Here is a 24,796-nt window from a genome sequence, read left to right as displayed (position 1 = left end):
AGTAAAATAGCTTTTTTGATAAAAATATTTGACAGTAAGGGGCACACATTAAACCATGAGTGCTTCAGTTGCACCAGGTAAATATACACATGTGTGCATACAAGTATTTGTGAATGCCTAATGTTAATTGCCCACTCAGGAGAGTAAATGAGCACATAATATAAACATAAAGGGTGAGCTTCTATGCTAGAAACACAACATGGAACTCACCGCGGGGAGTGGCTAAAATGGCTCCTGATCCTTGGCTGCTCAGGAGGCTGGAGAGGTACCTGGTATTTATGGTAGCCTCCCGAGGGCTGCTCTGTGGGTAAAAGCACTGAGCAAACGCTCCACAGCACTACATGCTGGGCCTTCACCCACAACATACCCTTCCCAGCCCTACCCTAAGTACACCCCCCCCCCACTGCCTTTGCCAGGCCTTGTGAGGTGGTCCTTGCAGGGCAACTTTATGGCTGTCTTCTGCAGTACTTGTGCCAGATGAATCCTCCCTGATCAGATCCAGGGATTTTAGAGTCCCTTTACACCATTCTGCCTTTTTGCCAGTGTAAAGGAACTGGAGCGGGGATGAGGCTCTCACACAAAATATATTTTCAATTGCATTTGCCTACTTTGTGCAGAAAATGCATTTTGCTTGTTCAGTTTCCTACTTAGGGTTGCAGTTCAGGTAATCAGCTTTGGAAATCTTGTGCTCAGATAGCAGAATATTTAAGTGCTTGCCAGCAGATCCAGGTACTGATGTTGTACAGATTTATTTTTCTGGTTCAGAAAGATGTCTCATCAAATCTGTTAATCCCAATAATATTTTAAAGCAGCTTTCAGATTTTTTTCCACTCCAAAAATGTATAAGAATATAAACCAATGTAACAATCAAAATGAAAGAAAACCATCAGAGTCAGCATCATTTAGAAACAGGGCTCTGTGCAGGCTAACCTCAGTGCCAAGGGTGCTGATCCACAGCTATGGAGCTTTTTCTTCCTCGTCTACTGGTGAAGGACCCTCCCAGCAATAGCTGCATATAGCAGATGAAGACAAATTGGAGGGATAGATTCTCTGAATAGGTGGGGCTCAGTCTTGAAGGGCCCTGAGCACCTTGTGCAGCATGCTAAGTACCCCCATCTCCCAATTAAATTCATGGGAATTGAGGGCACTCAGCACCTTGTAGGCATTGCTCAGCAGTTGCAGAATTAGGTCTCGGAAGACCTAGGTACAATTTAAGCAAATAATTCCTAATGGGGCCATGAGGGAGAGGCTGCAGGGAGAACAAATTAACCATCTACTTCCATTTGAAGGGTGTTATCTCTAGTTTTTTTTTGACAGGCCCATAGTTTCTGAAACCCACCAATACCTCTTTTAAGACAAAACCAGGATGGATCTGTTTCCCTCATCTCACACACTTAACGTTAGTGTTAAGTGGAAACATACCATGCACATTCTATCTTTTTAACTGGGAATTGATTTCACACTCATCACCACGGTATTTTTAGGGCTTAGATCTTCTCACAGCAAGAAGAGCAAAAATGACTTGCATTCCTTAATTCTGTGTAGTATTACTCAACAAAGAACACATGAGCACAACAGGCCAATTGCAAGCATAATACTGAAGTTCCCGTTTGAGGTCTACAAATAGCTTGTCAAAAAACAATTAACAAACTATGAAACAGCTCTTGTATTTCCATAGCATTCCCTAGTTTTTAGTAAGATTAAAGTTACATTTTACTGGTATAGTTCTAAAAGCTGTGAAAATGTAGTAGCATCCTCTGTGTTTTATTAGGAATTATGTGAGAGCAAAATACTGTACCGTATTCAAGTATATAACATGGTATTTTACTATCTTACTTCATATGTTTTGTATTCCATATTAAATGCCTACTACACTAGCATTTTTAATGATCCCCATGCTCTCTTTCAGTTCTAAATTCCAGCTCGATCTGTTGCAGATTCCTATAGTTTCACTGAAGCTAAACAAAACAAAATAAAAATCAAGAAATTTGAGAAACGTTGTTCTTTATCAAGCTGTTGGGCAGCTTTAAAATATCTGAACTGACCTCTACTATCTAGGGCAGGGGTCGGCAACCTTTCAGAAGTGGTGTGCCGAGTCTTCATTTATTCACTGTAATTTAAGGTTTCAGGTGCCAGTAATACATTTTAACATTTTTAGAAGGTCTCTTTTTATAAGTCTATAACTAAACTATTGTTGTATGTAAAGTAAATAAGGTTTTTAAAATGTTTAAGAAGCTTCATTTAAAATTAAATTAAAATCCAGATCAGTGGCCAGGACCCGGGCAGTGTGAGTGCCACTGAAAATCAGCTCGCGTGCTGCCTTCGGCACGCGTGCCATAGGTTGCCTACCCCTGATCTAGGGCCTGATCTTGTATCTTTTGTGAGAATAAAGTAGTTCTTATTTGTGTGAGGTGATAATGTTGTGCAAATGTTAATAGGACAGATGGGTGGACCAGGTAACTATAGGCTGGTTAGCCTGACATTAATCCCTGGCAAAATAATAGAAAAGCTGATATGGGATTCAATTAGACTCATAGACTTTAAGGTCAGAAGGGACCATCGTAATCATCTAGGCTGACCTCCTGCATATTGCAGGCCACAGAACCTCATCCACCCGACCTGGTAACAGGCCCATAATCTCTGGCTGAGTTACGGAAGTCCTCAAATCATGGTTTAAAGACTTCTAGTTACAGAGAATTCACCATTTACCAATTAATAAAGAATTAAAGAATAGGAATATAATTAATGCTAGTCCACGTGTTTTTGTGAAAAATAGGTCTTGTAAAACAAACCTTAATTTAATTCTTTGATGGAGATTACACATTTGGTTGATAAAGGTAAATGCATCAACATAATCTACTTAGGAGCGGGGCCAGGGCTGCAGCTGAGGACTTGGGCTGGCATCAGGGCCAGAGTGGAGCTGGGGACAGAGATGGGCTGGGTGGCACTCCTTCCCCAACCCCCATGGGGGCTGGCCTGGGCTCCACTGCGCCCCCCAGACGTTCCTCCACACCCCACAGTTTGGGGACCATTGAAGTAAAAGCAGTTTAATGCTGTGGTTTATTTCATGAACTGTACATTAAGAGTACATACATAAATATGTATGTGTGTGCATGTTTGTATCTTCCACACATTTCCTTACTTTGACAGCCTGGCATTCACTCTTAGTCTAGTTTATTATTAACATAAATACATCTACCTAATGTAATCTATTGGATTTTTTTAACATACTGGTATTTTCATGTACTTGGGTGGTCCAAAATTCAGGCAAAAATCAGTAAAAAATTAATAGTTTTTGTAAAACCTGGGAAATTTTCAGTAAAAATCAGTAAAAACTGAAAATGAAGGACCTTACCAATGGGGAATCAACATCAAATGGTGTGTTTCTACTAGGGTAGTAGAACACTATTCAGCATTTTCATGAGTGAGCTGAAAATAAATTTAAAATTACTGCTGATAAAATTTGCATATGAGACAGATTGGCAAAATGATAAACAACATGAGGACAGGACAGTCATAAGATGGATCTAGTCAAACAAAACGTGTTTTAATATAGCCAAATGCAAAGTTATACATCTAGGAACAAGGAATGCTGGCCAGACTCACAGAATAGGGGACTGTATTGGAGAGCAGGACTCTGAAAAGGATTTAGGTGTCATCATGGAAGAGCAACTGAACATGAGCTGTCAGTGCGATGCTGTGGCAGAAAGGGCTGATGCAATCCTTGGACGTATAAACAGGGGAGTAGTGAGTAGCAGTAGGGAGGTCATTTTACCTCTGTGTAATTGGTGAGACTGATATTGGAATACTGGATACAGTTCTGGTGTAAGAAAGAGCCACAAAAATGATTAGAGGGGTGGAGAAAATGCCTGACAGTGAGAGATTTAAGAGCGCAATCTGTTTAGTTTATCAAAAAGAGGATTGAAAGATGACTTGATTACAGTGTATAAGTAACTTAATGGAGGGCAAATACAAGATACTAAAGGCTTCTTTAACAGAGAAGGGCTTAACAAGAATCAATGGCTAAAAGCTGAAGCCAGACAAATTCAAATTGGAAATAAGGGACACGTTTTTAACAGTGAGGGTGATTAACCTTTGGAACAAGCTACCATGGGGAAGTGGTGGATTATCCATCTCTTGATGTCTTCCTATCAAGACTGGATGCCTTTCTGAAAGATGTGCTTTAGCCAAGCACAAGTTATTGTGCTCAATACAGGGATAACTTGGTGAAATTTAAGGGTCTGTGATATGCAGGAAGTCAAACTAGATGATCTAATGGTCCCTTATGACCTTAAACTCTATGAATCTATGAGTAGTGAAGTTGAGTTCAGCAGGACTACTTGCAAGTGTAAAGATTACTTGTGTATGTAGGGGCTGGATTAGTAATGCATACCACAGGAAAAATCCGGACTTCATTAAAGTCAGTGAGAGTTTTGACAGTGGGTCCTGGTTTACCCTAAATTTTCAGTAAGGGCCAACTTTACAATGACTTGTGCACATGAGTAAACTTACATGCATAAGCATTTGCAGGAACAGGCCCCAAAACATTTAAGACTTAACAGTATTGTTATAATACCAAAATACTAGTGTGTCATACCCTCTCTTTCAGATTTTAGGAGGAATTTAATATATTATGTGCATTTGATGAGGTGCTGGCATGCATAGCTCTGATGATGCATTATTCTGCTTGTATGCATATGGGTCACATTTACATGAGGATAACATGATGCAAAAAGAACTCAGTGTGGTAGGAAATACTGTAATTCCATTCATAAGGACAGGTCAAAATGTCCTCTACATTTTCAGTAATTTGCCTGTTTGCATCAAGATGGAGCATGGCATGCTGCAACCTGTAATCTCTACAGGTCACCATTATGTATAGCAGGCCATAATTCAGAACTCCATGGGCCACATTCTGCCCATGGAATACACTTTGGATGCCCTGCTATATAATAGAGGCTCTTGGATAATCTCAAACACTGGCATTCATAAGGAATGTTAAGCATCATGAGCTGTTGGGGAACATTTAAAAGAATCACATATTTTCGAAGAAATATAATACAATTGCATTGTACAGTATGTCTGCTAGTGATCATTTGCCAAAAGAATAAATATTCATTTATATATACACATACATATGTGTGTAATTTCCCCTGAAGATGGTCTGAGTTTTGCAGACAATAATATTAGCCTTAGGAAAATTTTTAGTTTTGTTTTTAATAAACTTTATGTTGTTTTAAATTGCTTCCTTTTTAAAAAATGTTGCAAGCCTCAGAGGTTACAAAAAATCTCTCTAGTCACCTCATGTTTATATATACATTAGGCTAAATATGTGTAGATATGTATAACTGATGTACAATAATGTGTAGCATTTATAAGGTGTTTCATCTTCAAAGCACATTATAAATATTAACTAATTCTCAAAATACTTCTATAAAGTATGTCTTTATTATCTCCTATTGCAGATGGGGAAACTGATGCAGAGACGTTAAGGGACCGATCTTTCAACCATCACTCACACAAATAGGCTTTACTTATACGTGTAGTCTCATTGACTTCAGCTGACTTACTTGTGTGAGCAAGGGTTGACAGATCCATGTCAGAGCCAGAATTAGAACCCCAGGAATTCCAGACTTTGCCTATCTTGTCATGATTCAGATGGGATGTTTAGGTATCTTGTAGTGTTCTGCTGGACTGTAATTTGCCTCAGATGGATTTAGGTTATGTTAAATTCTACAGTTCTTATTACCCACAGTTGATGACCAGGCATAATGTACTTTGTTTTAGAAAGATGTTATGATTTGTTTACACAACGTCTGAGGTTGCAACAACATTGGCGGACAGAGAAACTATTTGAGGACCTACAGGATGTGCAAGGTAGCATGGAAAAGGAGGAAACATAGGGTCCCACAGGAAAATTTAAAAAGCAATTTCAGTGGTGCAAAATTTCACTCCAACATTTTTGTGTTTTATTTTCCCAAGCTTTAGCATACCCTAAGGATTAAAAAGTTACCTAGACTGTGAAATAATTCCTTCACTCCTATGGTATGGAGATTATATTACAATCTCAGAAACTCTTCTATCCCTTGGGCAATATTTTACACAACTATGGCTTCATATTAATATTTTACTGCTATTGCCCTTCTAACCAGTCATGATTTATATAATATAACCTGCCACCTCTTTTACAATTGCATTTTATAGTTGTATTTGTAGACATTTCTAAAAGGAAATCTAAATCTTTCTTTGGTATTCTGCTTCCGTGAAAGAATGAATGTGTGTTGTAATGTAGTTTATAGTAAAATTTGGAAGAGGAAAAAATACAGTACAAGCATAGGTGGAAATGTTGCTCTCATTGATGCCAAGATAAATCCAGAGTAATTCCACTGAAATAAATAGAGTTACTCTGGATTTGTCTTGATGAAACTGTGAGCAGAATTTGGCCCCCAGATTTTTAAAGGCTTATGTTAAAAGCCAAATGCTAATGCACCTCAGTGTGGCTGTACAACAAATTGCTTTCACAGTACTTTTTAACGCCATGTTCCCAATTCTGCTCAGTTACATAAGTACAACTTTTATTGATGTCATTTGGATTTACACCTATGTAACTAGAGCCGAATTGGGCCCAAAATTCTTCAAAAGAGGCACCTGACATTTAATAGCAGATATTATGAGACACTGTTTCTAGTATTTTCAATAACTAAATCTTGTTTTCAGGTTGTGGAAAACCAAACAGTCTTGAAAAAAGTCATTCAAATCTGAACAAAATGTGCAGTGGTTGCAATTATTAAGTTGACATACCGTAAATTAGGTTTCAGAGTAGCAGCCGTGTTAGTCTGTATCCGCAAAAAGAATCCGAAGAAGTGGGCTGTAGCCCACGAAAGCTTATGCTCTAATAAATTTGTTAGTCTCTAAGGTACCACAAGTACTCCTGTTCTTTATACCATAAATCAGTATATAGTTATTTCAGTAGATACTGTGCTGTGAAACTGTTGGTAAATATTGACATTTTAATTTTGACCAGTGCTCAGCACTTATTTAGTGATAGATGAACCTCATCACTAATCAGATGCTTCATAGTTTTATTTCTAGCAACTTATCTTAGAGTTTTCTGTACTGCCCATCACCTATGCAAGGTCCCTAATGGTCTGCATGAGTCTTGTGCTCATAGACACTCAGACTTTAAGGCCAGAAAGATCACCATTGTTATCATGAAGTCTGACCTCCTGCACATCGCAGGCCACGGAACCTCAGCCACTCACTCCTGTAATAGACTCATAACCCTCTCGCTGAGTTACTGAAGTCCTCAAATCAAGATTTAAAGACTTCAAGTTACCAAGAATCCACCATTTACATTAGTTCTGCTCTTCTCCATTCCTGGTTGCAGGAGGCTCTGCTTGGGATATAATTAAATGTTTTTCCCCGAAAGACAAAAGTAGAGAGATTTCACTGAGCCACAAAAGTGGAAAGAGAGCTTGAAAGATGGATGTCAGTACTTGAAAGACAGATGCTGCAATGCTGCTCCTGAACTGGCTACTAGTAGTGGCAAGTTCTCATTATTCTCAGGGTATGTCTACACTGTAGCTAGAAATGTGCTTCCCAGTATGGATGGCCAGATATGTGCTACCTCTGCTTGAGCTAGCGTGCTAAAAATAGAAGAGTGGCTGAGGTGGCTTAGACTAGCCACTTGAGTACATACCCAGGGGTCAGGTGTGATTGTACTTGGATGGGTAGCCCGTGCCTTTGCCCATGTCACTGTGGTCACACTGCTATTTCTAGAGCACTAGCTCAAGCAGAGCTAGTGTGTGTTTGTCTCCCTGCGCTGGGAAGCGCTTTCCTAGCTGCAGTGTAGACATAGCCAGAATTGGCATTGGATCAACTGGAAACAAAACAAAACAAAAATATGAAAAAAAAAATTTTGGGTTAAGCAAAAGTTTAATGTTTGTTTCTGTTCTTTTTTAACCTTTTTAAAAATAAAGTGTAAAAAAAATTCTAAACTAAGTCATTTCACACTGAAAAATTATTTTGACTTTTTCAGAATTTTTTTCCCAGCTGAAACATTAGGCAAATTCAACATGGATTTGCAAATATTTCAATTTACCCAAATATGCATTTTTCATTTAAAAAAAAAAGTTGTATCCAAAATATTTTGTCCAACTGCACTCTGAACCTCTCTTGCATACCCTCAAGAGAAGTAATTTTCTCCAAGGTGTTTGAGGCTGTGATACAAAAGAAAAAGATGCTCAAAATCACCCCCTGAAGTGAGCCTTTCACAAGGCACTGGGTTATTCACCAGACCACTGGGTACAAACCACAACAACCTTAGCCTTAAAGGAGCTGCTTTTCAAGTTTAAGCGAATATGAATAAAACATTACATTGTGAACTACAGTTACCTAAAATGATATAAAGATTGCCTAGGCCTCATCAAGGAGCTATTTTCATATTGTACTTTTAGGAGTAAACGGAAGAACATGCCAGTTCAAAAAAATCTTGCAAAGGGAAATGTAAAAAAAAAAAAATTAAAAAATAATAATAAAAAAGGTTTAACAGCATGATTATATCTCAAAAGACCTTGGAAAAAAAGGGGTTTATGGCTTTGATTGGCAGGAGGTGTAATGTTGCTGTTTAATTTGTATTGTGCTAGGAAAGAAACCCAGAATGTGCTTCTCTGATCTATGCAGTTTTATAAGCCCTGAATTTCATTGGACTCTATCAGTCTTCCTTTTAAGGTTTTTTCTCTCCCAAGTGTTCTTTCAGTTCTAGACCACATTAATTGCTTCCATAAGGCAGAGCTTTGTGATCAGAGTCAGTACCTAGTGGGCCCTCTTAGGCCTGGGCTTAAATTAATATCGTATCTTTTGAGAAAAATAGCTTAATAGTAAAGATATCATCAGAGAAATGTCCACAAAACAATACAGACTTGTACTATATCATTGGTAGTCCTAATATGGGGGGCTAATGGGAAGATCTAGCAATTCTATTTATTTTCCTTCTTTTCTTGTTTTGTTTCATGGCCACTTTAATCTTTAGTGTACAATGAAAAGTGTGTGAAATCTAAAGTTATAAATCTGTTTATAGCTATAACTCCCTTTTCCAGCTTAACAGAGTTTGACACCGTAATAAACACAATTTTTCTGTGGAAAGGTGCTTTGATAATTCTTTGCCCAGGCTCTAGTTCCTTTTTATTGTAAATGCTACGGTGGCCTTTTATTCCTTTCTTCTTCCTCCTTTTTTTTGTTCATGCAGTTTTTGCAGCTGATTGATTTATTGTTCTGTTACCTGAATTTGAATGCATTAATCTCTGTTGACTGCAGTGAATATTTATTAACAGAAGTACAATTCATAGATTCTAGGACTGGAAGGGACCTCGAGAGGTCATCGAGTCCAGTCCCCTGCCCGCATGGCAGGACCAAATACTGTCTAGACCATCCCTGATAGACATTTATCTAACCTACTCTTAAATATCTCCAGAGATGGAGATTCCACAACCTCCCTAGGCAATTTATTCCAGTGTTTAACCACCTGACAGTTAGGAACTTTTTCCTAATGTCCAACCTAGACCTCCCTTGCTGCAGTTTAAACCCATTGCTTCTGGTTCTATCCTTAGAGGCTAAGGTGAACAAGTTTTCTCCCTCCTCCTTATGACACCCTTTTAAATACCTGAAAACTGCTATCATGTCCCCTCTCAGTCTTCTCTTTTCCAAACTAAACAAACCCAATTCTTTCAGCCTTCCTTCATAGGTCATGTTCTCAAGACCTTTAATCATTCTTGTTGCTCTTCTCTGGACCCTTTCCAATTTCTCCACATCTTTTTTAAAATGCGGTGCCCAGAACTGGACACAATACTCCAGCTGAGGCGTAACCAGAGCAGAGTAGAGCGGAAGAATGACTTCTCGTGTCTTGCTCACAACACACCTGTTAATACATCCCAGAATCATGTTTGCTTTTTTTGCAACAGCATCACACTGTTGACTCATATTTAGCTTGTGGTCCACTATAACCCCTAGATCCCTTTCTGCCGTACTCCTTCCTAGACAGTCTCTTCCCATTCTGTATGTGTGAAATTGATTTTTCCTTCCTAAGTGGAGCACTTTGCATTTGTCTTTGTTAAACTTCATCCTGTTTACCTCAGCCCATTTCTCCAATTTGTCCAGATCATTTTGAATTATGACCCTGTCCTCCAAAGCAGTTGCAATCCCTCCCAGTTTGGTATCATCCGCAAACTTAATAAGCGTACTTTCTATGCCAATATCTAAGTCGTTGATGAAGATATTGAACAGCGCCGGTCCCAAAACAGACCCCTGCGGTACCCCACTCGTTATGCCTTTCCAGCAGGATTGGGAACCATTAATAACAACTCTCTGAGTATGGTTATCCAGCCAGTTATGCACCCACCTTATAGTAGCCCCATCTAAATTGTATTTGCCTAGTTTATCGATAAGAATATCATGCAAGACCGTATCAAATGCCGTACTAAAGTCTAGGTATACCACATCCACAGCTTCACCCTTATCCACAAGGCTCATTATCCTATCAAAGAAAGCTATCAGATTGGTTTGACATGATTTGTTCTTCACAAATCCATGCTGGCTGTTCCCTATCACCTTACCACCTTCCAAGTGTTTGCAGATGATTTCCTTAATTACTTGCTCCTTTATCTTCCCTGGCACAGAAGTTAAACTAACTGGTCTGTAGTTTCCTGGGTTGTTTTTATTTCCCTTTTTATAGATGGGCACTATATTTGCCCTTTTCCAGTCTTCTGGAATCTCTCCCGTCTCCCATGATTTTCCAAAGATAATAGCTAGAGGCTCAGATACCTCCTCTATTAGCTCCTTGAGTATTCTAGGATGCATTTCGTCAGGCCCTGGTGACTTGCAGGCATCTAACTTTTCTAAGTGATTTTTAACTTGTTCTTTTTTTATTTTATCTGCTAAACCTACCCCCTTCCCATTAGCATTCACTATGTTAGGCATTCCTTCAGACTTCTCGGTGAAGACCGAAACAAAGAAGTCATTAAGCATCTCTGCCATTTCCAAGTTTCCTGTTACTGTTTCTCCCTCTTCACTGAGCAGTGGGCCTACCCTGTCTTTGGTCTTCCTCTTGCTTCTAATGTATTGATAAAAAGTCTTCTTGTTTCCCTTTATTCCCGTAGCTAGTTTGAGCTCATTTTGTGCCTTTGCCTTTCTAATCTTGCCCCTGCATTCCTGTGTTGTTTGCCTATATTCATCCTTTGTAATCCGTCCTAGTTTCCATTTTTTATATGACTCCTTTTTATTTTTTAGATCATGCAAGATCTCGTGGTTAAGCCAAGGTGGTCTTTTGCCACATTTTCTATCTTTCCTAACCAGCGGAATAGCTTGCTTTTGGGCCCTTAATAGCGTCCCTTTGAAAAACTGCCAACTCTCCTCAGTTGTTTTTCCCCTCAGTCTTGATTCCCATGGGACCTTACCTATCAGCTCTCTGAGCTTACCAAATTACCAATGCCAGAGTCAACTGCACTTTCTCTTGCTATTGAATCCTATCAAGTGCCCGTGGCTTCCAACAAATACCGTCTGTTAGTGTTAAGGGGTATTAGAAAGCATTTTTCCCCTTCCATGCTTGAGGTGTTACATAACTGATTATGCGCTCACGCGTTACTTATGCACACAGAGATGCAGAGTGAACCCTAGTGTGAGAAATATAGTATTACATTGAAATTCTAGCATGGGACACACATAAAATCCCAGTTGAGAGAGAACATGGCAGGAAGAAGAAAAGAGCACTTGACATCTTCCAGAATGGGCATAGAATAGGACTCCATCCCCAGGGCAGGGAAAGAATGGACTGAATAGGGGAATGAGCTTGAGGAAGGGAAAAGGAAGTTAACAGCTGTGCTGCTTCAGTCTTTGAATGGCCAGTCTTTAAAGATAAGTTTGACTCAGATAGGTTGTTATTGAAAGTTATTACCAAACAGCTTTTCAGATGCCTGTGTAACTTGGGTGGTTTCATTCCATTTCCCAAGGAACAGTTCTCCACATCCCCAGAATAAAAACCAGCGTGGATGGCAGTCTCTGCAGGTATGCCAAGGCGTGAAATGGCCGTTGAGGCTGAGATTTCATCCTGATGTGAGGTATTCCCTTCAGGTCAAGGTTGAGACATGTCGGTGGGACAAAGTGGACATCCTTCACCAATGCTGCACTTTTTCTGTGGATACGTGGATGACTTCAGTCTAAAGGACTCAGTCAGCACTTTTTGCCAGTATTTGATGATTACTTGTTCTGTTCATTCCCTCTGAAGCACCTGACCTTTGCCACTATCGGAAGACAGGATACGGGGCTAAATGGACCTTTGGTCTGACCCAGTATGGCCTTTCTTATGTTCTTATGTACTAGATTCATATGTTTAAACAGTACAAAACTGAACAAAGTTTTGGGTGCATATCTGAAGTGGCCTATAAATACTAATCCTTCTATGGTTTGTCCATCACTAATTAGTTACTGTATAGTTGGCAATAGAGAGATATCTACATTTTATCACAAGAATCTTTGATATGGCTTTATGAATTCACTGTATCCATCCTCATAAGTGCTCAAAATTTGCATGGATACATAGGAGTATCCGTAAATTCATGCTTATGCAGAGATACAAAGTATGGGCATAGGGAAACATATTGTGACTAATGAGGTAATGGCTTAAATTTTTTGGTCTGGGAAGTATATTCATTATATTATATTAGCAAACAAATAGCATCCAGGAACTGTCTGATTGTATTCTGGATGAGAGAATTACCACAGTATTCTGGTTCTGCTAATGCACCTAATTTCTCTGCCATTATATTCTTGGTCATGGTGTCATGCTAGCACAGTGGGTCTATGAGTATCCTGCAGATACTCATCTAGCCCTGGTTCAGAAGAGACTTAACAATTTGATTCAGAAGGTTGTTATGCTTGACTGATTGTTTATATTGGACTGCTAAGAAGAGAAATTGGGCCAAATGCATTGCTAGTATAGGTAGGCTCAATACTACTGAAGTAAATGGAGTTGCATTCACTTGTGCTAGAGGTAAATTTGACCCTTTGTCTATAAAACCCAGGCAGTGGACACGCATATTCTTTCAGTGTCCTGGATTTTTTTTTAAGTATTATTTGCACTGAGGTTTGTGGTTTTTCGAAGAAAAGCATGTGGCGAAAAGGAAGACAGCTATATTGATTAATCAAAGAAAATGCATGTAAGATAAAAGATAATGTGTTCAAAGGACATATAGCAATAGCACAATGTGCTCACATGCTGGGAATTTGAGCTCGTACTCTGGCTTGGTACCTGACTACTGGGGTGGCTGGAAGCACGTGGAAGAGTTCTGTGGTGAACCACTGGCCACTGTAGTTCTCCAAGAGCTTCAGGGGCAGTATTGTAAGGCTGCAAATCCTGATCTCAACCCCAACACTGCATGAGAAGTGAAGATACGTGTGTAAATTAGTGCTATTATAATATAAGTCTTCACTTTCCTGGAACCTCTTGGATAGATCATATTTTCTAACCTGCAGTTTAAGAACCTATGTGATTTACATAACAGTGTATATCACTGCATTCTGGATACAGTGGTGTAAATAAATGTCAGGTTAAGGTTAACATTGACATCAACAAGTAAATTACAAGACTGAATTGTTCATCTAAGATATGTTATGTACAATGATTTTACGTCTTACTTTTTGGCCGTTGATTATTAATTCAGGTACAAATTGCACTGTCAAATATGAAGACTTCTTTTCTTCTGTACTGGAAGAAAGATGTAACAAAAAGAAACTGCAGTGCAGCGGAGGAGAGTAAAGCAAAATTTATGAAGAGATTTTTTTTATGATCCAAGAGAAACTATGAGAATCCCAGAGCGGAGAATGAAACATGTCCAAGAAAGGGGATGGAGGCAGCATTGGTTAAGAGGAAGAAGCTCTACAAATGCACTGGAAATTTTGGAGAGCATTAGTAAATTTGATCCAACGTGAGATGCTGGCATTGTGCGCCAGCTAACACAGCCCTTGTCTGCAAACATGGCCAAATTTAATGAAGTCCAAAACCATGCTGCTTAACATTCCTGGACTCATAAGGGAAACAAGAAAAATAATAGGGCAGGAAGCTTAAAATGATTTTGTAACTCTTTTCTTAATACTTTCTATAACATCACATTTAATAATTCAGCATATCCAATCCTATGATATTTTACAATAATTGCTGGGTTTCTATGAGTTCGATGTAAACTTTAGTTTCAAATTCAAGGAAATCTCTTGTAATTCGGGACAGCTGATAGTTCTGAGCAAAATGGCGAAGGAAGAAATATCAGTACTTTCATAGTGAAACGGTTCTTCCTCACCTACAGAAACTACATTCCATCACTGAAATAAAATCCTCAAAAAACAAACAGCAAAAAATTCTAGGTTCATGTTATATTTTATATAATTGTGAAAATACGATTTTAATGCCAGTTTATCAATAATGAGAAGCTGCCTGATAACTCTTCCAGGTTAAGGAACAACTTTGGGTTATCTCCTGGGTTTGTGTGCTTACTGTAAGACTTGGCTTGCGCTAGTCTAACTTGCATATTACAATTTTTTTTTTAATGTTTTGTTCTTAGTTGGCTCATCAGTTGCATTTCTGCAATTGCATTGATGCTGTCTCTTGTTTGTAGTCAGTTCTTTAATGCTGTTTCATCCTGAGCACCCTCCAGAAGATCACAGTTGTTCTCTAAATGTTCCTTAGGCCCTCAGTACGCATTGTAATTCAGTGACAAAATCATTGTGGGGTTATTTTGTCCAAAATTAAAAATGAAACCTTGATTCATAGATATTTTTAATTCTGCAAGCCAGATTCAGTCCTACGTGTGCAGGGATCTCCTTGGGCCCATAGGCACTGACCCCATGGGTGCTCTGGAGCTGGAGCATCCAGGGGAAAAAAACAGTGGGTGCTGAGTACCCACCGACAGCCCCCCTGATCAGCTCTTCCCCGTTCAAGCCAGCTCCTCCTATCTGCTGCGATCAGCTGTTCTGAGGAGTGCAGGAGGCACTGGGGGGGAGGAGCCAGGGTGGAGTGCGCTCAGGGGGAGAGGGCAGAACGGGGCGGGAAGAGGCAGGGTGGGAAGAGGTGGCGTGGGGGTAGGATCTGGGGTACAGCAGGGGTCGAGCACTGCCCGGCACATTAGAAAGTCAATACCTCTGCTTGGGCTCACAAGGGAAGCTAGCTGAGGGATAGAAAAGAGGAGAAGGGAGAAAAAAGTATTATCAGTCCCTTCCACAGTGGTTCTACTAGGGGAGAACAGCTTTGTTTTACAGTTGGGGTTCCCTAGAAGCCCCACTGGTGGATGCACTGCCTGTGTTGACCTTGTATCATCACAGGCTACTCAACACAGTTCATGGCCTGTGCCAAATTCCTCTGGCTTCTGGAGATTGCCAGTAACTTGCACATCTGCATTACTGCTCCTAATGGAGTGAATTTACTGTCACCAGAGACCCACACCTTGGGGTCCACAGCTGTGAATCTGGCCTTCTATATGTAACCTGGGCACATTGCTATATCTTCAAACCTCTTCCTCATGCGTATCCCTGATCTGTCAGGTGTCACACTACAGTATACACTCTACATCTTCCCTATTAAATTATAGAGCCTCATTCATAATTTCATGTCTTGTTTAACTGTTTGTATAGAAACAGATCATAATGTAGAGACAGACCATAGAGTAAAGTTAGGAGACTTCTTTGTTGAATATACAGTATACTGGTTCTTAATGCAGAGATACAGATTAAAGTTGGGGTCTATAATGAAGGGAAGATTGTGGCTATGTTTATACTTTTAAAGAAAAGTTGGACTAGCTTGGAAGATAACAGAATGCACAATCAAATATATTTTTTAAATTGTTTGATTTAAATATTGGCTGTTGAGAAGATGTTGCTAATATAATCGTCGGAAGACCTTTACAGGTGGGAAATAGCTGTCATGGTAGAGTAAAGTCAAAAATTAGCACCTTTTAGATAATGTGCCATGAAATATTGCCTGTGGGCAAAATCCTGCAGACCTTAGAGAGATTCTCCCATAAACTTCAATGGGAATCTTGTCTGAATGCAGACTGCAGGATTAGACGTTATGTTGTCCTGCCCTGGCCTTCCACTCCTTGTATACCTATTTATATTAACAAGGATGTGACAAAGGACTGGAAATGTGGCTTCAGTCAAGACAGCAAGAAAGAAGCACCTGCCATTAGTCCTGAATGTATAAATGTAATTTGTGTCTGTACTCAGGGGCAGCAGCAGCTGTAAAATATAGTTGACCCTTACTTCAGCTTTGTTCTCAGTTGGCAGGTGCCTGGACGCCTTTCAGTCTGCTTTGGAACACCCTGTTTTAAAAAGAGCAGTATTTATCACCCAATTATGAATGCAAATTTTGCATGTGTTTGTGATTTACGAGGCCTTGCTTATGCCAAAGAGGCTATAAACTGTATTTGAAAATGTATGGCAGTCTGCAGTAGATAATTACACTTTGAGAAAAGAGCCTCTGTTTCCAGTGAAAACAGTGTAAAGTTATTTCAGAAATGTTCTGACCTCAGACGTTTCACATAACGGACACAAAATGCTTTCACATTTGTGCAGCAGCTAGAGGCCTGATCTCTGCCATCTCACAAACGAAAGCACAGAAAGCTCCTTTGGAAAAGGGCAAGACATCTCTGTTGCAGCCTTCGAAATTAGCATTTTTTTTTAACTCACTCAGTTCTTTGTATCTATGCTCTTTAACAAGAAGAAAGAATAGCGTTTGGGGGAAAAATAAACCCTCTGCAACACTTGCCCTTCTTTAAACAAACCAGTCCCCAACTCTCACCCCACCTCCACAAACATCACTTTGCCTCATACCAAATCCTTACAGCCTTTCCTCCCTCCCCCGAACACACACATCAATAAAATCTGCAGTAAAACCTTGGGAGAATTTCTCCACACAAATGGAAAGAAGATGTCAAAGGCTGAGGGTTGGAGATTTCCTTTTTAAAGTTCCCAAAACAATGGAAATGGTATTCTCAGAAACTAGAGCTGGGTGAATACAGCCATAAAATATTACTTGAATATTCTTGCAATGAAATGCCACTGATTCCCTTTACTGGTATTTAGGAGAGCTATTTTTTATTTGCAAGAAAGCTCACAGAAAGCAAAATCATTGTGAATAAAAGTACGAGTGTTTGTGAGAGTATTCACACCAAAAATGCCCTTGTAGCCATTTTGAAAAGATATTTTTATTTGTTCATACAATAGATTTGTTGAACGTTAATGAATACTTTGGGATAATTTGTAAGCAGAAAGGGAGATTCTTTTAAATTATAAAACATCCAATCAAGAAACAAAAACAATACCATATGATTTAGGTAACTAGCCATATTGTGCAAAAAGCAAACACTCCCAGCAACCAATTTGATCCATCAGAGAGTCCTGTGTCACCTTTAAGACTAACAGATGTATTGGAGCATAAGCTTTCGTGGGTGAATGCCCACTTTGTCGGATGCATGTAATGGAAATTTCCAGGGGCAGGTATAAATATGCTGGCAAGAATCAGTCTGGAGATAACGAGGTTAGTTCAATCAGGGAGGGTGAGATCCTCTGCTAGCAGTTGAAGTGTGAACACCAAGAGAGGAGAAACTGCTTCTGTAGTTGGATAGCCATTCACAGTCTTTGTTTAATCCTGATCTGAGGTATCAAATTTGCAAATGAACGGAAGCTCAGCAGTTTCTCTTTGGGGTCTGGTCCTGAAGTTTTTTTGCTGTAAGATGGCTACCTTTACATCTGCTATTGTGTGGCCAGGGAGGTTGAAGTGTTCTCCTACAGGTTTTTGTATATTGCCATTCCTGATATCTGACTTGTGTCCATTTATCCTTTTATGTAGTGACTGTCCAGTTTGACCAATGTACATAGCAGAGGGGCAATGCTGGTACACGATGGCATATATAACATTGGTGGATGTGCAGGTGAATGAACCAGTGATGTTGTAGCTGTTCTGGTTAGGTCCTGTGATGGTGTTGTTGGTGTAGATATGTGGGCAGAGTTGGCATCGAGGTTTGTTGCATGGATTGGTTCCTGAGTTAGAGTTGTTATGGTGCGGTGTTTGGTTGCTGGTGAGAATATGCTGAAGGTTGGCAGGTTGTCTGTGGGCGAGGACTGGCCTGCCTCCCAAGGTCTGTGAAGTAAAACCTTCATTGTCCAGGATGGGTTGTAGATCACTGATGATGCGTTGGAGAGGTTTAAGCTGAGGACTGTAGGTGATGGCCAGTGGAGTTCTGTTGGTTTCTTTCTTGGGCTTGTCTTGTAGCAGGAGGCTTCTGGGTACACGTCTGTCTCTGTTGATTTGTTTCCTTATTTCCTTGTGCGGGTATCGTAGTTTTGAGAATTCTTGGTGTTGGAGGCGGCGAAAGTAGACTTCCAGATCACTGCAGAACTGTATCATGTTCGTGGGGGTGCTGGGGCAAAAAGAGAGTCCCCAAGATAGGACAGACTCTTCTGCTGGGTTGAGTATGTAGCTGGATAAATTGACGATATTGCTGGGTGAGTTAGGGGTACCACTGTTGTGGCCCCATATGGCAGGTAGGAGTTTAGACAGCTTACGGTCCTTTTTCCTTTGTAGAGAGGTGAAGTGCGTAGTGTAGATCTCCTGTCTTATTTTAGTGAAGTCCATTTGTGTGGAGGGTTGGTTATTAGTGAAAGTCTCCAGGTTGGAGAGCTCTTTTTTGATGTTTTCCTGTTTGCTGTATAGGATGCTGATCAGGTGGAAACTGAGGAACCACCTGATCAGCACTTCACCTCTCTACAAAGGAAAAAGGACCGTGATCTCGGGGACTCTCTTTTTGCCCCAGCACCCCCACGAACATGATACAGTTCTGTGGTGATCTGGAAGCCTACTTTCGCCGCCTCCGACTCAAAGAATACTTTCAAGATAACACTGAACAGTGCACTGATACACAGATACCCTCCCACCAACAACACAGGAAGAAAAACTCCACATGGACTCCTCCTGAGGGTTGAAATGACAGTCTGGACCTATACATAGAATGCTTCCGCTGGCGTTCACAGGCAGAAATGGGGAAAAACAACATCATCTGCCTCATAACCTAAGTCGTGCAGAACGCAATGCCATCCACAGCCTCAGAAACAACCCTGACATTATAATCAAAGAGGCTGATAAAGGAGGTGCGGTTGTCATCATGAACAGGTCTGACTACCAGATGGAGGCTACCAGACAACTCTCCAATACCAAATTCTACGGGCCACTTTCCTCAGATCCCACTGAGGAATATACTAAGAAACTGCACCATCTACTCAGGACACTCCCTACACTAACACAGGAACAATTCAACATACCCTTAGAGCCCTGACCGGGGTTATTCTATCTACTACCCAAGATCCACAAACCTGGAGATCCTGGACGCCCCATCATCTCTGGAATTGACACTCTCACTGAAGAACTATCCGGATATGTAGACTCTCTGCTCAGACCCTACGTCACCAGCACTCCCAGCTATCTCCGTGACACCACTGATTTCCTGAGAAAACTACAATGCATTGGTGATCTCTCAGAAAACACCATCCTAGCCACCATGGATGTGGAGGCTCTCTACACAAACATCCCACACACACAGATGGAATACAAGCTGTCAGGAACAGTATCCCTGATGATGACACAGCACAACTTGTTGCTGAGCTCTGTGACTTTATCCTCACGCACAACTATTTCAAATTTGGTGACAATATATACCTCCAGACCAGTGGCACCGCCATGGGCACCCGCATGGCCCCACAATATGCCAAAATTTTATGGCTGACCTGGAACAATGCTTCCTCAGCTCTCGTCCACTCATGCCCCTCCTCTGCCTACGCTACATTGACGACATCTTCATCGTCTGGACCCATGGGAAGGAGACTCTGGAAGAATTCCACCATGATTTCAACAGCTTCCACCCCACCATCAACCTCAACCTGGACCAATCTACACGGGAGGTCCACTTCCTAGACACCACAGTACAAATAAGTGATGGCCACGTTAACACCACCCTATACCGAAAACCCACCGACCGCTACGCCTACCTTCATGCCTCCAGCTTCCACCCCAGACACACGACACGATCCATCGTCTACAGCCAAGCACTGAGGTACAACCGCATCTGCTCCAACCCCCAAGACAGAGACCAACACCTACAAGATCTTCACCAAGAATTCTCAAAACTACGATACCTGCACAAGGAAATAAGGAAACAAATCAACAGAGACAGACGTGTACCCAGAAGCCTCCTGCTACAAGACAAGCCCAAGAAAGAAACCAACAGAACTCCACTGGCCATCACCTACAGTCCTCAGCTTAAACCTCTCCAACGCATCATCAGTGATCTACAACCCATCCTGGACAATGATCCCTCTCTTTCACAGACCTTGGGAGGCAGGCCAGTCCTCGCCCACAGACAACCTGCCAACCTTCAGCATATTCTCACCAGCAACCAAACACCGCACCATAACAACTCTAACTCAGGAACCAATCCATGCAACAAACCTCGATGCCAACTCTGCCCACATATCTACACCAACAACACCATCACAGGACCTAACCAGAACAGCTACAACATCACCGGTTCATTCACCTGCACATCCACCAATGTTATATATGCCATCGTGTACCAGTACTGGACAGTCACTACATAAAAGGATAAATGGACACAAGTCAGATATCAGGAATGGCAATATACAAAAACCTGTAGGAGAACACTTCAACCTCCCTGGCCACACAATAGCAGATGTAAAGGTAGCCATCTTACAGCAAAAAAACTTCAGGACCAGACCCCAAAGAGAAACTGCTGAGCTTCCGTTCATTTGCAAATTTGACCCTCAGATCAGGATTAAACAAAGACTGTGAATGGCTATCCAACTACAGAAGCAGTTTCTCCTCTCTTGGTGTTCACACTTCAACTGCTAGCAGAGGACCTCACCCTCTCTGATTGAACTAACCTCGTTATCTCCAGACTGATTCTTGCCAGCATATTTATACCTGCCCCTGGAAATTTCCATTACATGCATCCGACAAAGTGGGCATTCACCCACGAAAGCTTATGCTCCAATACATCTGTTAGTCTTAAAGGTGACACAGGACTCTCTGTTGCTTTTTACAGATCCAGACTAACACGACTACCCCTCTGATACTTGATCCATCAGACAATTGTGAATAACTAAAAGAAGAACAGGAGTACTTGTGGCACCTTAGAGACTAACAAATTTATTAGAGCATAAGCTTTCGTGGACTACAGCCCACTTCTTCAGCTGTAGTCCACGAAAGCTTATGCTCTAATAAATTTGTTAGTCTCTAAGGTGCCACAAGTACTCCTGTTCTTCTTTTTGCGGATACAGACTAACACGGCTGCTACTCTGAAACCTGTGAATAACTAACTAATTCACAGAAATTGGGGGGGGGAAGGGGGATTCATGGATAATCTGCGAAGAAAAAAGAGGGCAAAAATCATTGGATAAGTTATTTGAAACAAATAATAGAACCAGCTCTATTAAAAATCATAGGTTGGATTCACATTCATGCTCCCAGAGCTCTACTATGTCTCCTGAGAATAAGGTGTTGTGGTGCAAATTGACTGCATCCTTAGTTGTGTCATTGTGGACTAATTACATGCCTGTGAGTGAGCCCAACAAGTGGGTGGCACTGGTCGGGAAGGGCTATAGCTGCAACAGTTGTACCATGCCTTCAGCAGTTTCTGTCAGTGGAGTTTCTGTTGAAACCAGACTGTGAATAACTGCATCCTGCCCCCCACCAACAGAAATCCCAAGAGAGTGCAATGGCAATAAAATGCCCTACCCTTCCTTAAGTTGAAATGAATATCTTTGGGTTGCAGGCGAAGTCACTGGCACAGTAAGTGTAATATACAGCATTACTGAATCTGGTCCCTTAGCTATAGTGTGCAATTGATAGGTCATCAAGGGTCAGTTAAAGGATTATTTTTTTAAGGTAATGGAATGTAACCACGGCACATATTGTATTCTCGGTTCAGTGGTCACCATTTTAAAGTCAGTGTTTGCCAACAATTACTACACACATGCTATACTCTCAGACACTATTCTGCAGTAACTATTGGTAAATATTGATATATGTTTGTCTGAGAGCTTGCAAGCTTGATATATATATTCACATGTTTTAAAGCAGGCCTGCTGAAAATGTGCTGCATTATTATCCCTCTCAGTCACATCAGTACAAGCATTCATGGGGTCAGAATGAATACAGAATTCTGCATGCAATTTTAACTGTTTGGCATGTGAACCTCTGCACTGAGAAGAAGCAGTGAGAGATGTAAGTTGACCAAGTGGATGCACAAAGACAAATGTTCATCACGAGTTTATCTGTGCTTTAACTTGTTTTTTAAACTTCAGGGAAGGACTGTGTCCAGCCTCTGTGTGGGAATACAAGGGGGAGAGAGCCACAATGACAGTCATTGTATTCAATTGAGTGCAAGGGCTCCACTCTTCTAGCTGTCCCAAAGGAGAAATGGGAAGGGAAGGAGGAGGCCAGGACTTGATTCTTTCCCCCTGCACCAGCCAGAAGAGATGGCCAGCTAGAGAAGTTAACATACATTGCATCTCCTTAAAAGGTGTAGTAGCAGGGGCTCTCCTACATGCTGGGGAATCCTTAAAAATACACAAGAAACTGGCTAGCGCATGAATTTTCAAAGCTTTTTTCACTGTAGCCAGCATCCTATGAGACAGTGTTTCATGGGCCACTTCTTCCATTTGCAAGTCATGTGAATCACTTCCTTTCCCATTTGTGATTATGACAGTTATACTGCTTGCTTACATGGAAAAGTAGCATTAGGAAGATAGTTAGTTTTAACTATGCTGCTGGTGGTGCCGTTCTCTGATGGTGGTGCTTTTTTCCTCTCCTTCTCTTGTTGTAGCCATGGCCTCTACTGAACACAACTAGACTGGCTTGTCCTCTTTGTTTCCAGATGCTTTTACCAGTACCAAAACTCTTCTTTGCACTGAAACACCTGGACATCTTCAGAAGGAGCTGGAAACATGTAGGCAGAGTCAGCACTATTTAATCTGCCAGTTCTGTGCAGACTACCAACAAGTGATCCACAAGCCATAGCTTGAGAACTGGGTCTAGAAAGTTGATTCCGGCAGTTGCAGAACACAGAAATTGGGAAATTGTTCAGACAACAGAGAATAATGAAAGAACCTATAGTACCACCCTAATATCACCACTACACCGGTTTGTTTGTCTGGTGTTTTTAAAATAATTATCCTTCATTCTGAAAAGTCACATCAAACTGAATTCTGATAAAGAAGAGCTCACTTTCCTCTACCACATCACAGGATGCCACTGGACTGAACATGACTTGCTATGCTCCTAGAATTCCTAATCTAATTTTCCATTACTTTTCTAATTTAAGAAGGCTGCCAAAATACATGACAGATCTGGATTTATTAGCCATATTTGGTAAAAAGTTTTACTGTTTTAGAAAATGCTTATTACCAGATGTAGGATGAAATCCTGGCTCTGTTGAAGTCAGTGGGAGTTTTGCCATTGCCCTTTGCCATTGCCAGGATTTCAATACTCTTGTGAGTAGTCCCACTGAAGACTGCGTGCACAGCTCAACAGGAGTAACCCCGCTACACCTGCTACTAAATCTTTGCAGAACCTGTTCCTAAAATACCTGCAGTTTATGGAATGAAAACCATAAGAAATCATAACATTAGGGATAGATCTCTGGATCATTCAGACCTGCTTCTTACTGTGTCCCTATAACTGGTCATTGAACTTCATTAGCATCAATAATTTGTCAATTTTTTTTTTCTGTTTTTTTCAGGGTCCTCCTGGTCCAAAAGGCGAGAAGGTGAGTACACATATTGTCAACTTACTTACAAAATAAATGGAAACCCCTCCTGGTATTAACTGAACACATAGTTTCTATTGACGCAGTATGATGTGAAATTATGTAAGAGAGTTGGGTAGCACACAGATGCTGTGTTAAAACTATCATCTCATCTTTCCACTTTGCAGGGAGATCAAGGTGATCAGGGCCCTCGGGTAAGCATCTTAAAAAAAAATGTTACACTTCCCCTTCCCTGAGTAGGCAATTAGTCCTTAGCGCAAAACTAAATTAAACATAGTGTCTTAGCTAATCATGCTTATTAGCTGCATTTACCCTGCATGTTGTAGTAAGTGTCTGCAGGACAGTAACACCAAATATAACCAAATAGTCTCTGAGAAGCGTTTGAGTAAGAGTAGCCATACATACATTACTATATATGAAAATATACAACTGCTGCTAGTGGGGGAAAATGCATTTAACAGTGATTTTGCTCTGCTGTGTAAGAGTTGGTTTGCCAGAGCAAACCTTCCAGTTTTCCCAGCAATCTTTCAGGTCTTGCATAGACTCCTACAGTGCAGAGGGCAGGTGGGGTTTATTAATAAATTTGGTCCTATATTTTCTCTTAAAATATCCATTATTTAGAGAACTATAAAAACATGGCACATTCATGGACTAGTTTGTGTGCCTTCATACATGTACTGAAAAGAATAATATTATTGTCTCTTAAACAGCATTTTTTTTTCGAACAGATAGAAACAGAGCAAATTTTCCTTGTGGAGTTATTTTAATTTTTAAATATTGTGTTTGTTTTAATCACAGGAATACAATGGTGAACATATTGTTATGTTGGTAGTGCCAGTTCATTGTCTTTACATCCGTTCTTCATTATACAAATGTTTGGACATATAGTTCTAATGATGCAGAGACTCAGTTCAGTTATG

At 40.6% G+C, this 24,796-nt stretch overlaps 1 protein-coding gene across 7 annotated transcripts in view; it reads left to right on the top strand.

The window, feature by feature from the left end:
- The window catches only part of COL25A1 (collagen type XXV alpha 1 chain), a 429,310-nt gene that overhangs the window by 257,978 nt on the left and 146,536 nt on the right, over positions 1 to 24,796 (top strand). For all 7 annotated transcript variants that reach the window (XM_054030959.1, XM_054030957.1, XM_054030956.1 and 4 more), the window contains 2 exons: positions 23,850 to 23,876; positions 24,044 to 24,070. In XM_054030959.1, coding sequence (XP_053886934.1) covers positions 23,850 to 23,876; positions 24,044 to 24,070 — 54 coding nt within the window. The remainder of the gene's footprint in view (positions 1 to 23,849; positions 23,877 to 24,043; positions 24,071 to 24,796) is intronic.

Source organism: Malaclemys terrapin, chromosome 5 (assembly GCF_027887155.1).
Source record: "Malaclemys terrapin pileata isolate rMalTer1 chromosome 5, rMalTer1.hap1, whole genome shotgun sequence".
Classification (NCBI taxonomy): Eukaryota; Metazoa; Chordata; order Testudines; family Emydidae; genus Malaclemys; species Malaclemys terrapin.
This window is presented reverse-complemented; position numbering and strand designations above follow the sequence as displayed.